Below are 12,749 nucleotides of genomic sequence, written 5' to 3' on the forward strand. Positions count from 1 at the left end.
GAACCCTCTGCCTTCACTGTACTGCTATCCCACACCTCTCCCTCAAATGGTTGATTCTTTCCTATAACCCTTCTGAATGAAGGCTTTCCACAACCCAAGTGAAGTCTTCTCAGATTATTACTGCATGTTTTTGTTGCAAGGATGGGTGTAACTTGGCTCTTTACTGGAAGTGGATACGTGAAACAAATCTGAAATTATGCAACATGAAGATAAATACTCATGCTACTGAAAAAAAGAAAAACTTCCATAAAATCATAGATCAGCAGTCCAGTAAAGACTGGTAAAAAAAAAAAAAAGATATAACTAAAATCTATATCTTCAGCCCAGGAAGTGCCATTACAGTAGGCTGCCAGAAGCCCTGACTAAATGCCAGGGAAAGCTCTGCAAGCTTGTCCTATTTTTACACTCTTTCCCTCAGCACCTGACAGTGGCCCCTTTGGGAGAGACGATAATGTCCCAGAAGAACCTCTGGTCTGACCAGCTATGGCAGTCCCTGGGTATGCAGAACCACCAAATGGCTATACAATGCTACATTGCACCTTGGTCTTCAATTAATTTATCATACCATGAAAACCATGAGGTTGTTAATCAGCTGAATTTTCATACTGGAAGTAACATCTCCTGTCCCAACACCGTGCAAGTTGCATTAAAATACAATACCTAACAAAAGAAAGTGCTTTGGATGAAGAATCTAGCGTTTCTGGATCATGTAAAAAACGCTGGCTCTGCCCAAAATCCAAACTACGATGTGACAGTATTGGGTGACAGTCCTCTTCCAATGGATGATTTGTCATTCTTCCAGCCTGTGGGGAAAGCTGAGCTTCTCCAGATTCACTGTCTTCCTGCCAAGATTTGAAAGCGGGAAATGGATCTGTAAGATAAAAAAAGGAAACAAAATGGTACTCATCTGTTAACAGAATTACAAACAAGAGTCAAAAGGAAACAAAAATGTGTACCCAAAGCTTAGTCTTGTATGCTATAAAGGATGTGGTGTCATACACAAAGTGAATAAAAACAGTGAAATACATCAGAAAGCTACAAATTCTGTCATATAACAACTGAAAGAAGTATGTACTGAAATGAAGTATGCACACTAGGATCCCTTTTTCAAAGTGTTTCTTACAAGTATGCATTTCTGAAAAATTCAACAGCGTAAGAGCATTATCATCAGAAATCTGAAGTTAAGAGAATATATTTACTGTCCATTACAATATATTGATGTGGAATTTAAATTTCATACCTTACACATACGCTTTGAAAGACTGTCCTCTTGATTTTGAGCAAGATAAGCCTACAGTACTCATTCATTTAGTCTTTTTAAAGAAGTGTTGTTTGTTGGGTTGGGGGGGCGGTTGGTTTTGTTTGTTGTTTTCTTTTTTTAATATATAGTTTAAATCCATCTTGACACCACTAAGAAAAAGAGATTTCTTAATTTGTGGAAGGTGATTTATTTTGGGCGGGGGACTCCAAAACAATTATTTTTAACCCCTCTGAGAAGTTACTTGCTAACATTCCTTACAATTCTCAACTATGGTTTTCTTGCCATCTAACAAAAAGCTGGCAGAGCCTTCCAAACACTTTAGTTTAAAACTCACCCCCTTCCCTTTCAGAACTTTGCCTGTATTTTCCACAGTCCAAATCAGAAGTTTTGAAAACTGGGTTCGAAGTGTGCAGAACAACAATAAAACCCACAAAGTAATCTTAAAAAAAAAAAAAAAAAGTAACCCTTGTACCTGCTTTCCAGTGGACATTTACTAAGTATTATGGGGGGGGTTGTTTTGTTTCGGTGGTGGTAGTTGTGTGGTTTTTGGTTTTTTGTGTTTTTTTTTTTTTCCAAGCTAGAACCTTGCCTGTTTACACAGTACAAGATACATGAAGGGGACCTTTGGGAGGAGGGGGGGAGGTAGGGAAGGGGGAGGTAGAGGAGGAAGGAACAAAAAAAACTTGCAAATCAGAACATTCCCAAGATAAGGGACAGCAGGTGAAGGGTTAGTTAGAAAGCAAACCATAAACTATCAAAAGGCAGATAACTGAACGTATGGCGAACCATACTTACCCTCCCCTTCTCTCTGCAGATGCATTGTTTTGAAATCAATGAGGGGGAAAGTGATAGGGCATGGCGCTAATAAAATGAAAAAGAATGGCAAAAATACTAAAGTGAACACACAGCACAGTCAGAACAAACCATACATAACATGTAAAGCAGGAAGATACAGTACCAGGGAAAAAATCCCATATTATGGGCCAGGCGCTGAGCACCCTCGACTTCCAAGCAATTTCAATGGCACATAAGGATGCTCAGTCCTTAGCAAATTCAAACTGTTTACTGAAAAGGGTTACAAAGAACTGACACAGGAATAGTAAAGACTTACTGTAGTTTAATAAGAGTCTCATGCATCTTCATGTTCACAAAAGATAAGTTCTAAATATAGTTTTGCTCACACTTTGTCAATAAAAGATGGTAATAATTTCCAAAAAGCAGGACAAATGCAGAAAAATACATTCAGAAATGTAGATTAACTGATCTGCATTTTCCCCCATATTAAAGCAGCAAGTATTCAATGTTCATTTTCAACAGCTCTATTGGTTACAGGCCATTAAAATTGCCATCACACAAGATTTAATAATCCAAATATCATGGAAGAGTTGGACTAGTACAGAGTTCTTTACAAAGCCAAGTACTTAAACGGAACACCACAAGGACTTGCAATGCCTTGGAAGGCTGCGACCCCAATAACCATTCTAAAAAGGACTAAAGAATAGCCCAAACTGAAAAGCTTCACAGTAAAATACCATGTCTTGCACAATACCACGATTTTACTACTGAAAAGCATTTAATATAAATGTATATATAGATATGCTACATTCTCTTCAAAGATCATAAAGCTAGTTGGATAAGCAAAAACAAAGCAACTTTTATGAAAATATTTGAATAAATAATGAAAATGGAATCCACAAACTTTCTAAGAATATGTATTAAACAGATAGAAACTGCAACAAAACAATGGGCAAGTAAACAATGTAAATAAAAATTGAGAACATATGGCAAGTATTTCACAACTATAAAGAAATAATCCAAATTCCAAATGTCATTTTTAGAAGGGTTAAAAATGAAGTATGGATTCACAGAGGGAATCCATTTGGAAATTTGTCACTGAAGTTGACCATTTAACAGCATTTTTAATTATTATTTGAGCTTCAATACAAAGCTTTACGTGCAGACACTCTACAACTACATGCTGAGCTGTTAAATACATACATTTGAGGTATGCTTCACTGACTTTAATATTTCTAACACAAAGTAATTACATTCACTCTTTGTTACTAGTGCGTTATTAATGTTTGATGACGACACTTACAGGCACCTCAAAGAATAGCTGCCACTGGAACAGTCTGTTGGAAGCAAAACCTAATCCTCGTGTAGTAAAACTACCATAAATCTACTGCTTTGTATTTGCAATCTTTAAAACTTGGAAATAAGTAGACTGGGGTCATCCTGTTGGTGATGGTTCACAACGTTTTAACGGACCAACGCTTAGGTTTATTTATTTATATTTTTTTGGTAAGGTGTAGTTGATGATTCAGAGTTATCAATACCAGGCAGAAGAAATAGGATGTAAGGAACATGTAAAAAGACAAGTACTTTGAAAAGAAGATATCAACTAGAGCATTTTGCTCTTGTTAGCGTACAGAGAAGTTATGTTTCTACACAAGTAAAAGGACAGTCTAAACAACCATTTCCACAGATTTGAGCAACAAAGTTCAATAAAGTCACAAGTTCAGAGGCTTGCTAAACCTGAATGCCATAAAGAATAATGTCAAAAAATACAGTTTTGCCTCAAAGAGGATTCCTTATATTATTCCTTACATTTTCCCTTTTCCTAAGATCCAAACAACAGAGGGAAAGGAGCACAGAAATCATCCCCATCTGCACCTAACTTTTACTTGAAAACTGTCTGTTTCAAGTTGTCCAGTGAAAAGGAAACCAATACTGGACATTTCTGATGTTTAAAACAAAACAAACGACAGACTTTTCAGACTAAATCAAATATAAATGGCTGTGTTTAGTAGCTTAGTGATTTTAAGTCAAACAGCTAGTATTAGAACTTCAGTAGCTTGCATTGAAAAAAAAGATCACAAACATGATACGACATGAATATCAGCTGCATGATATTATCAGATAAAGCATTTATAAGGACTCAGGTAAGAGGCAGTCATGGGAACACTAAGTCACTTTTTTTTTAAATTAAAGAAAAGCTCTTGTATGAAGCTTAGGCTTTTTTGCTTTCTTTAGCTGCTTTTTAACTATTTTTTTCTTCTGTTTTTTTATTTTTTTATTTTTAAGGTCCTTTCTTAATTAAGTTGCAGAAAGTTCTGAAAAAAGATGGGACCTTATATCATGACGTGGCCAACCTTATCACATGTACAGGAAGATTTTATTTGTATCAAACTAAAGAAAAAAAGCATAAAGTTGTCAAGCCACTTCTCCTACTTTGAAAAGTGCTTTTACGTATTTTTGTTAGCTAACTATATTGTGAGTTGAAGGGTGAAAATTACCTTCCCATTTGTCACCATCAGATGCATTCTTCAGATCTAGACGTGGTATTTGGACACCCAGAGCTTCCTCAGAAACATAAACATCACCATCCCCTGACACCTCTGAATCAGTATTTGCATTAAGATCACAAGTCTTGCTACTTGAATCCTGCATTTAAATAACATAGAACAATTTTATTCTTATTTAGCAACTGAAAAACAGGTAACTATTCAGGACTATTTCCCACACTTCTGGAAATTCTAAAAAAAAAATTTCCTTACTCAAGTAAAGATGCCCCCATATTCCACAAATAAGCTTCCCCCCCTCATCCTCTCCAACATTAGTCAAGTATTGGCATAATGAAATATTCCTTATATAAGATGCATAAGTATAAGCTTGCTGTATTGCCAAAAGTTTCTGTGAAGCGAGGTGAAGAGATCTGGTAAGGATTTTGCAAATCTTGTGGCAGACCAACCAACACAACATAAATTAGTAAAAGCTAAATTTATTTTTAAAATATCTGCATTTAAAATAAGTTTATAAGATGTTGTGTATCTGCATATAAATGAAACTGTAAACTTACCAGAAGCATCTCTGAAGATACTCTATCACTGCCACCAGCCAAAATACTATTTTGCCTAAAAGCAAGACAGACCTGGTTATCACTTTAAACGCATTCCATTCTTACATACAGCAGTCTAGTTTTAGCAGATATGCAATATATTTCTTTAAAGTGATCAGTAAAATCCTAAGGACCAAACATTACGTTTTTTTGTTTCCTTTGTTTTGGGGATAGGGTTGGCTCTGTTATTTCCAACTGAAGCATGTGCACCTGGACTAATAGACTTGAACTAAGCTGGAAATGGAAACAGCTCAAACCCTTATTCTTGAACAGGGAATAGGTACTTTGAAACAATTGAACAAATTGAACTTGAACTAAAACTTAAATCAGTGCTGAACTCAAACTGCAAATGAACTTTACAATTTTCTGGCTAATCACTATTACCAGCATTAATTCCAAAATCATTAAGAGTGATACAGATTGCCAAAAAAATTATAATTAAATAACATTTTTCTTCTATTTCTGTTGCCCAAAACATAGGCATCTATTTTTTGACATCTTTTTTTGACAAAAAAGATATAAATCATAGGTTTGTACTTAAGTTTAAGCGCATTAAGTTCCATGTCTTTTATATTATCACCATAAAAAGGTAACTCCATCTTGTTCTCTGTTTTCAGAGAAATTTTATGTTTACTTTCCCCTCCCTCATGCTATATACTGTGTTGTCACAAATTGCCAGTTTGGTACACATGTTCTCAAATCTGACGATATACACTCTGCCATTTCAGTGATAAATAAAAGATTAATACCTTTCAATATTATTTTCTCCATCAACTTCTGCATCTTTATCACATTGCTCCAATAATACGTCTGCAGCCTGTTGGCAAAAAGCATGCTTAGAAAGATTTAAGAATGGCATTCTCAGCTGAAAACATTTCCATAATCACTTACCACAGAAAAGCCCTCGAGAACAGAAAGCACAAGTTTTTATGCATAGGTGGAAATCATGCTATTTAACCATGCAATATTTTTTACATTTAAAGTGAGGCCAGGAACCAGGCGTTTTATTCACTAGACCAACAATGACCTTCCATCTATGGACAAACCATGATTAAGGTGCTGTTTTGTTTTTAAGGAAGAAACCAACACTTCCACTACAAGCCGCCTTAGCATGAGTTTGGGGGTAACTAGAGTCATGGTAGTCCTGCTCCCAAAGATAACTGAGTTAGATGCAGACTTGGGTTCAGCATTTATGAAATGAAACAAGTCTGACAGACTTTCTAAAAGTAACTACTAATCCTCGTTACTAAATAAAGCAACAACAGAACTGGAAGGGTATGGAGAAATGCTGGCATTGCCACGACACCATCTCATAAAACAAGTTCAGATGAATTTACATAACCGTTTTGTGCACTAAAAGTTGGCAAAGGAAGACTACTTTAAGTAGTCTTTTGGCTTAGATAAAGCCAAAGCCCAGCAACTGCTTTCCTTGAGAAGTTTCTTATTGGGGAGAATGTAAGTAATTTTAATTATAAAATATATCCTTCTTGAATATCAGATTACATTTGATTTCAGATTTTAAGAAAGTCTCCCAAACGGTCTTTAAAATGTCTGAATAGAATATAAAGAGAGTCACTCTGAGTTTAAGTATACATAACATTTGACGATTTTACATGGCTATGTAACATTTGCCCTTATCAGGCATAATTCCATTCTTCTCTTCACGTCTTCATGCTATTTCAGTCCTCGTGCCAAATTCCAATTCAGGAAAACAATTTCAGGGCATTTCATACTCCAACAGATAATTTCCACCCTGGAGAGGCACATTTACTGCAGTTACAGAAGCAGCTGCTTCTGATTTCATTTCAGACCCGAAGGAAAGCTTGTGTGTACAGAAGTTCATCTTTTGATTCCTACAATCCTACTTGCCCATCAGCAGAAAGCACATTTATCCACAACCATTTAAGAATCACATTCTCCCTTCGTATTCTTAGCACAGTAAGGCACTTCTAAATCAGAAGTGAACATACTTTTGAAATATAATTCTCATAAGAAGTATAATTCTCATTTCTCAGCTGTTCTTTTACTGGAACCACTAGAACTGCATAAAATGCGATGAAGAATGACCAGTTTGAAATTTTTGTCGTCTCTATCTACATTTGTATTTTTTGAGTTTTGATTTCAGGAGCTCAGCATATATTTTAAATATGGAGTAATGGGGAAGTAAAGAGTTAGGAGTTAGCATGAGAAACCCACTCTTGAAGGCTTTCCTTGTCAAAAGGCCAAAAGCCTAAAACATACTACGCATAAAAGATGACCGATGACCAACAGCCAGTCAAAAAATGCAGATGGTAGAAATATGCCACTCTACCCTGTACTTTCAGCACAGTTCTTGCAAACATAGTATTCACCTAGATTAAATAAAATATTACTTAATTCTAATATCATGCTTGGGGCATTTTGCCCTATAGGATACCAATCCAATGAAGATTTTATAACAAGACCTGGCATTAATGCATCAAAAAAGAATCTGGACAATCAATACATCCTGTAAAATTTGAATTTATAGAATATAAATTTATAGAACTTCTTATAACAGAAGTTTTTCAAGTAAGTGAGGAAGAATAGAATTGATTTTTTCATTAGAATTGCATATTTAACAGCTGCATATGTACCATTTCATACAAGTGGTAGTAACGGTATTCTCTCAAGGGTTTTTTGTTTGTTTTTAAATGATGTATTTTACAGCATTGCCTGCTCACATAAAAGTACCCTGAATGAGAGACTGATGTCTGACTGTAATTTCTTTCATTTTCTTTTGCTGAACACCACATGTTTAAAACTCCTAGCATGTGTACCAGGATGGTGGGGCACAAACTATCAGCAAAGCAGAAGTCAAATACCTAAGCAGATAGGTTTAAGGAGAGGTACCAGAACCTCTTTCAAGTAGACAGGATTTGAAGATGTGTTGAGAAGGACAGGACAACTATCCCTACTGCAGAAAACAACAACTGTGGAAACAGTGAGAAAAGGCTGAGAAACAAGCTTCTTATGGAAGCTTTTTTTCTTTTCAATAGGCCAGTTGTAAAACCATACTCTCCCTATAAAATTCTCATACTAACATTTTCCCACTGTTTAGCACAGCAAAAGGCACAACTGTGGGCTACTCTATAGTCATAGCTCTAGATCCTTTTCTACTCACAAAGTCTTTATTAACACCGATGCTATTCTAACTAGTGTATCAACAAGGACAGCACTGACTTACCTTTACCTGAGCAGAAGGAAGGGCCAGCACCTGTGAAAGAGAGAAAACCCTTAGTCAGGGTGCAAACAAGCTGCACAAAAGTACATAAAAATTTCTCTGCATGTCTACAAAGCGTGCACAGCAGAAAAGGCAATTAACTGCACAAAGCAACAGAATCACGTAAAGCTGCATCTGAGCTATTAGGTAGACTCGGATCACTAAAGTACTTTGCTCAAGTTGCTGCAATTTACAGTTTTCATATACAGGAAGCTCCTCCTCTCACCTGAACGCTTTCTTCTTCCTCGGTTACAGTATCGTGTTTCATAGCTTCACTGTCTAAATCCGTGCTAACCAATACTTCAGAGCAGCCTCCTGTGTTCTCACTGCTACCAGTGTCATTATCTTCAATAACATCATTCCTACAGAGAGGAACAGAAAGACTTAGCAGCCTGTTCTTAAACGTTTATCAGAAAAAAAAATCCTTTAACAGTATCAAATGTTAGGTTGTTTCTTCCTCTTGATAAAATTATTCTGACTAAAGATACTGGCAATACATAGAATTTCAATCACCTGTTGTAGTCAAATTTATTTATGCAGTTTATATACACTTCTGAGGTTTTCTGTAACAGTATGGGATAGATACATACAAAATTATTTCCCTGATTCTCCTATTAAGGGTCATGCGTAGATCCCTCACTATGGGGACCTAAGGAATGCAATGATGTATTGAAACTGCCACATCTAAATGAAGTTGCTTTGCTGTGACTACACTCCTCTCAAGCTAATTTAAAGCTGGTATCAGGATGTTCCCCTCACTGAGAAACCCTGTTATTTCTAACATTTTATCTTCCTAGTACCCAAGTTAAGGCCTGTAACAGTATTCCCAAATTAAAACTACTTAGACCATAGGTATGTCTGTCCACATATCCTTTATATGTCAGCATGCTAGTTACCACATTATATTGTAATTCATCACAAGCCTTTGACTTCTTTGCCTTCCTTCTCCTCTCACAAAGAACTCCAAACTACTTTTAAAAATGCTTCTCTTCTCTCAGGTGTCTAGATACTAAACAGGATACTTTGGAACTTTATTTTTTCTAATTTCTGCAGTTATTTGTTATTCCTAGAAAATTTACATGATCAGTGTGGTTTTTAGTTATCGGTTATAGCTGCATATTTGCCTTGTGCATAGTCTGTTGACTGCACTGCTTTAAAGAACCCAGATGACCTCTTTCAAGAACACTATCATGTATCATCTGTTACGGTTAATCCGCAATGGAACGATGATCAGAAGCATTTGAACTAGTCACCATGCCAGAAGAGTATATTGGTTTCAAACCTGCAGTGATGTACTTTTAGCTTTTGCTTCTGTGAAGCCTGCCAGACTTAAAAGCGCTTATGCTGTAACTGAAGAAATTCAGCTACAGGAGATCTTTCAATGCTTACCCACTTACTTATAATTCACTTCAAAGAAATTAGATCTTGAACACTGAAACTCAAGTTATAATTGAACATTTATTAGCACTTATTGTTACTTTTACAATCATTTGCTAACTTTAGCCCAAACTCTTGTCACAGATAAGACTCCTGATGAACAGTCAAGACAGAACATTTAGAAAATATCATTTCAGTCTCTCAATATTTCACAATGTTTCAGGCTCTGAGCCACAAAGCATCTTACATACCGAAGTCCTTTGGAGTTTGGGAATTATTCATGATTATTTATTTATTTATAAATTTATTTATTATTTATTTATTATTTATTATTATTATTTATTATTATATATTATTATTTATTTATTTATTATTTATTATTTATACCTAATAAACACCAGAAAGTACCAGCTTCTCAGTGCTGCCCTGGCAATTGCTACACCCATAACCTAGTACAATTTATAACAAAAGCTAATCAAATAAGACTGAAGTCCTACACAAATAGACCTACAGTGTTCGTTCTACCTGCTGTTAACTGTTTTGTTGACAATGCCAGCCCAAGTAGTATGTAACAACAACTATGTTGATGTCAAATTATATGGTAAAGAAACTGAAGTAGTACCTACCATAGCTTTTTTACATGGTAAAACTAAGTCACAAGTAATATAAATGACATAAAGTGATAAATAAAAGTGATATAATGGGGTAAATTTAAGCTCTTGTGCTACTTCGCAAGAAAATTTTAAGTTAAATAGCAAAAGTCATAACTTTTGCTTTCAGTTGAGGTAGACTAGGGTAGTTTGGTTTGGAAAAGCTAAAATACATAACCCCATACAATTCAGGACAGATTCAAGAACTCTTACTGGTTGTTAGATCCTTCTTCATCCCCGCTGGGATTTTTTGCTTCATTGTTACAGCCCAGTCTGTGTTGCTGTATATGTTTAAGATCGTTATCTAAGCTGCTCTGCAGGTCGAAAAGGTGCTGTTCCACAGCTGCTCTAATTGTTCGTTCTAAAATGCTAGAAGGAAAAAAAGAAGCCAAGAAAATCATATTAAGAATCCTCTGTTGCATTGATCAGCTATGCAGAAAGGTAAAATACCAAAGTATACAACAGATGATGCCAAGTACTTCAAAGAAAAAAAAGCAGACTATCTATTCCAAAAAGACAATGGGAAGTACTGAAATTCATAGAACAAATCATAGAATGGCTCAGGTTGGAAGAGACCTTAAAGATCATCCAGTTCCAACCCCTACTGTATTAAATAAGACTTGCACAGAAAATATTATGAAGTCTGTTATGAGTCTTTTAAGAGTGACCTACACATTACAATGACTATGGTAAGCAAACTAAAAACTACACACCAGCATATCCAAAACCTTCTAAAGCCTAATATTGTAAGTATGTGACAGTAAAATCCTGTGTCTATGGCAGGTTGGCATCAACCTCGGAGCAGGTGCCATTTCAGCACAGCTGGCTGTAGTGCCTCCTAAACAGGGCTGTAATTGTGAAAGGCAAAATCCAAAAAACAGTGGAGACAATGAATAAGTAACTGATGAGGGACACAGAGCACACCCAACGGTATGTCAAGTGAATATCAGTCTTTAAAAAATAAATAAAAGAGTAGGCTGTTGAGTGCTTCTTAAGCATCTCATTCAAAATAAAAAAAAGTTAGGCCTGTAAAACTGATTTATTTTTTCTCCACATTTGTATATGCAATTCCTCTGAACTGCACTATTAACAACTAGAAGTGGTACTAAAATTACATTGTGAAAGCTGTTATAATTTTAGAGTCAAGCACCTATGAAGTATCTAAGCACAAAAACAGACGCATTTTCAAATCTCACTTCTACCATACTGTGCTCTCACACTTCTGCAGTCAACAACACTGACACACATTAGGTTTTTTTCTGCATTAAGTTTCTTAAGTGAAATATTTCACACTGGAATATCTCATTTATAACTAATCATCAAACCTACTGCATTTCTTTTTCTTGAAAGACGACATATCAACGTCTAATAACAATTCACAAATTTTACATTGTCATTATACTTACTCTGCAGAGGCTGGCAAGATACTTATGGGAGAGATATGAGCACTGCAATAAAGAAGAAATAAGTTAGTGTAATGCAAAAAATCACCACACTAAATAGAAGTCTTGAAAACAACAGAAAGCAACTTAGAAAATACTAAAACATCTAGTGAAGCTAATAAAAACAAATATGTAAGAAAACAAACACTAATTCGCAGCCCCCTTAAGATTTCTCCACCTAAATAAAAAAGAATGCCATCATAAGACAAAGTTGTAGAAGTAGCATCGCAGGTTTCTCTCTCTCAGGAGCCAATACTCAGTATATTATGAAGCTGTAAGCTCTCAGAGGTATGGTCTTTCCCATGGGAAATACTAATCACTTAGTCTCAAAAGACTTCCTGACACCTTGCTTAAGAATGCAGATTTTAACCTTGCAGCCTAAAGCAAGTTCCAAATTACTTTGCTTTCCTCCATTGTTGCAAGTTCACAGAGATTTTCCCCTGCCTGTCAGATTGCTGCATGATTTTATTCTGCAATGTTTAAAAGGTCGGCAGCATTCTCCAAGGACAATTACATTTCAAGTCCAAGGCAGGTATTCTCCAGAGGTTTTGAGACACGGTATAGCCACTTGTAAAGCACTTAGGAATCTCCCAGCACAAGACACTTCAGTCTAGAATATTAAACTCTTGAGGAAGGAAATAAAAAAAAAAAAGTAACTAGTAAGTTAACTCAAGCACATGTTCTCCCTCTCCAATTTTCCATTAATATGATCAAAATTCTCTTATTGTAAACATAATACTTAAGTTTTAGCCAAAGTGATTGTAAATATGCTGATGTCAACATGAAAAATGCACAGTAACTGACAATGAGTTGCAACTTACATGTCTCATTCAGGAAAACACAAATAGAAACTTCATTTCAACATGGGATGTAAACAAAT

At 35.6% G+C, this 12,749-nt stretch overlaps 1 protein-coding gene across 8 annotated transcripts in view; it reads right to left on the reverse strand.

Annotated features, from left to right (window-relative positions):
* The window catches only part of FAM13B (family with sequence similarity 13 member B), a 46,810-nt gene that overhangs the window by 10,682 nt on the left and 23,379 nt on the right, over nucleotides 1-12,749 (reverse strand). For 4 of the 8 annotated variants that reach the window (XM_080555034.1, XM_080555028.1, XM_080555030.1 and 1 more), the window contains exons 8-16: nucleotides 11,834-11,875; nucleotides 10,641-10,796; nucleotides 8,627-8,762; nucleotides 8,365-8,394; nucleotides 5,909-5,976; nucleotides 5,121-5,175; nucleotides 4,558-4,705; nucleotides 2,057-2,122; nucleotides 661-871 (exon numbers count right to left, since the gene is read on the reverse strand). In XM_080555034.1, coding sequence (XP_080411160.1) covers nucleotides 661-871; nucleotides 2,057-2,122; nucleotides 4,558-4,705; nucleotides 5,121-5,175; nucleotides 5,909-5,976; nucleotides 8,365-8,394; nucleotides 8,627-8,762; nucleotides 10,641-10,796; nucleotides 11,834-11,875 — 912 coding nt within the window. The remainder of the gene's footprint in view (nucleotides 1-660; nucleotides 872-2,056; nucleotides 2,123-4,557; nucleotides 4,706-5,120; nucleotides 5,176-5,908; nucleotides 5,977-8,364; nucleotides 8,395-8,626; nucleotides 8,763-10,640; nucleotides 10,797-11,833; nucleotides 11,876-12,749) is intronic. The other 4 variants (XM_080555035.1, XM_080555032.1, XM_080555031.1 and 1 more) reach the window with 3 other exon arrangements.

Source organism: Anser brachyrhynchus, assembly GCF_964034855.1.
Source record: "Anser brachyrhynchus genome assembly, chromosome: 14".
Taxonomy (NCBI): domain Eukaryota; kingdom Metazoa; phylum Chordata; class Aves; order Anseriformes; family Anatidae; genus Anser; species Anser brachyrhynchus.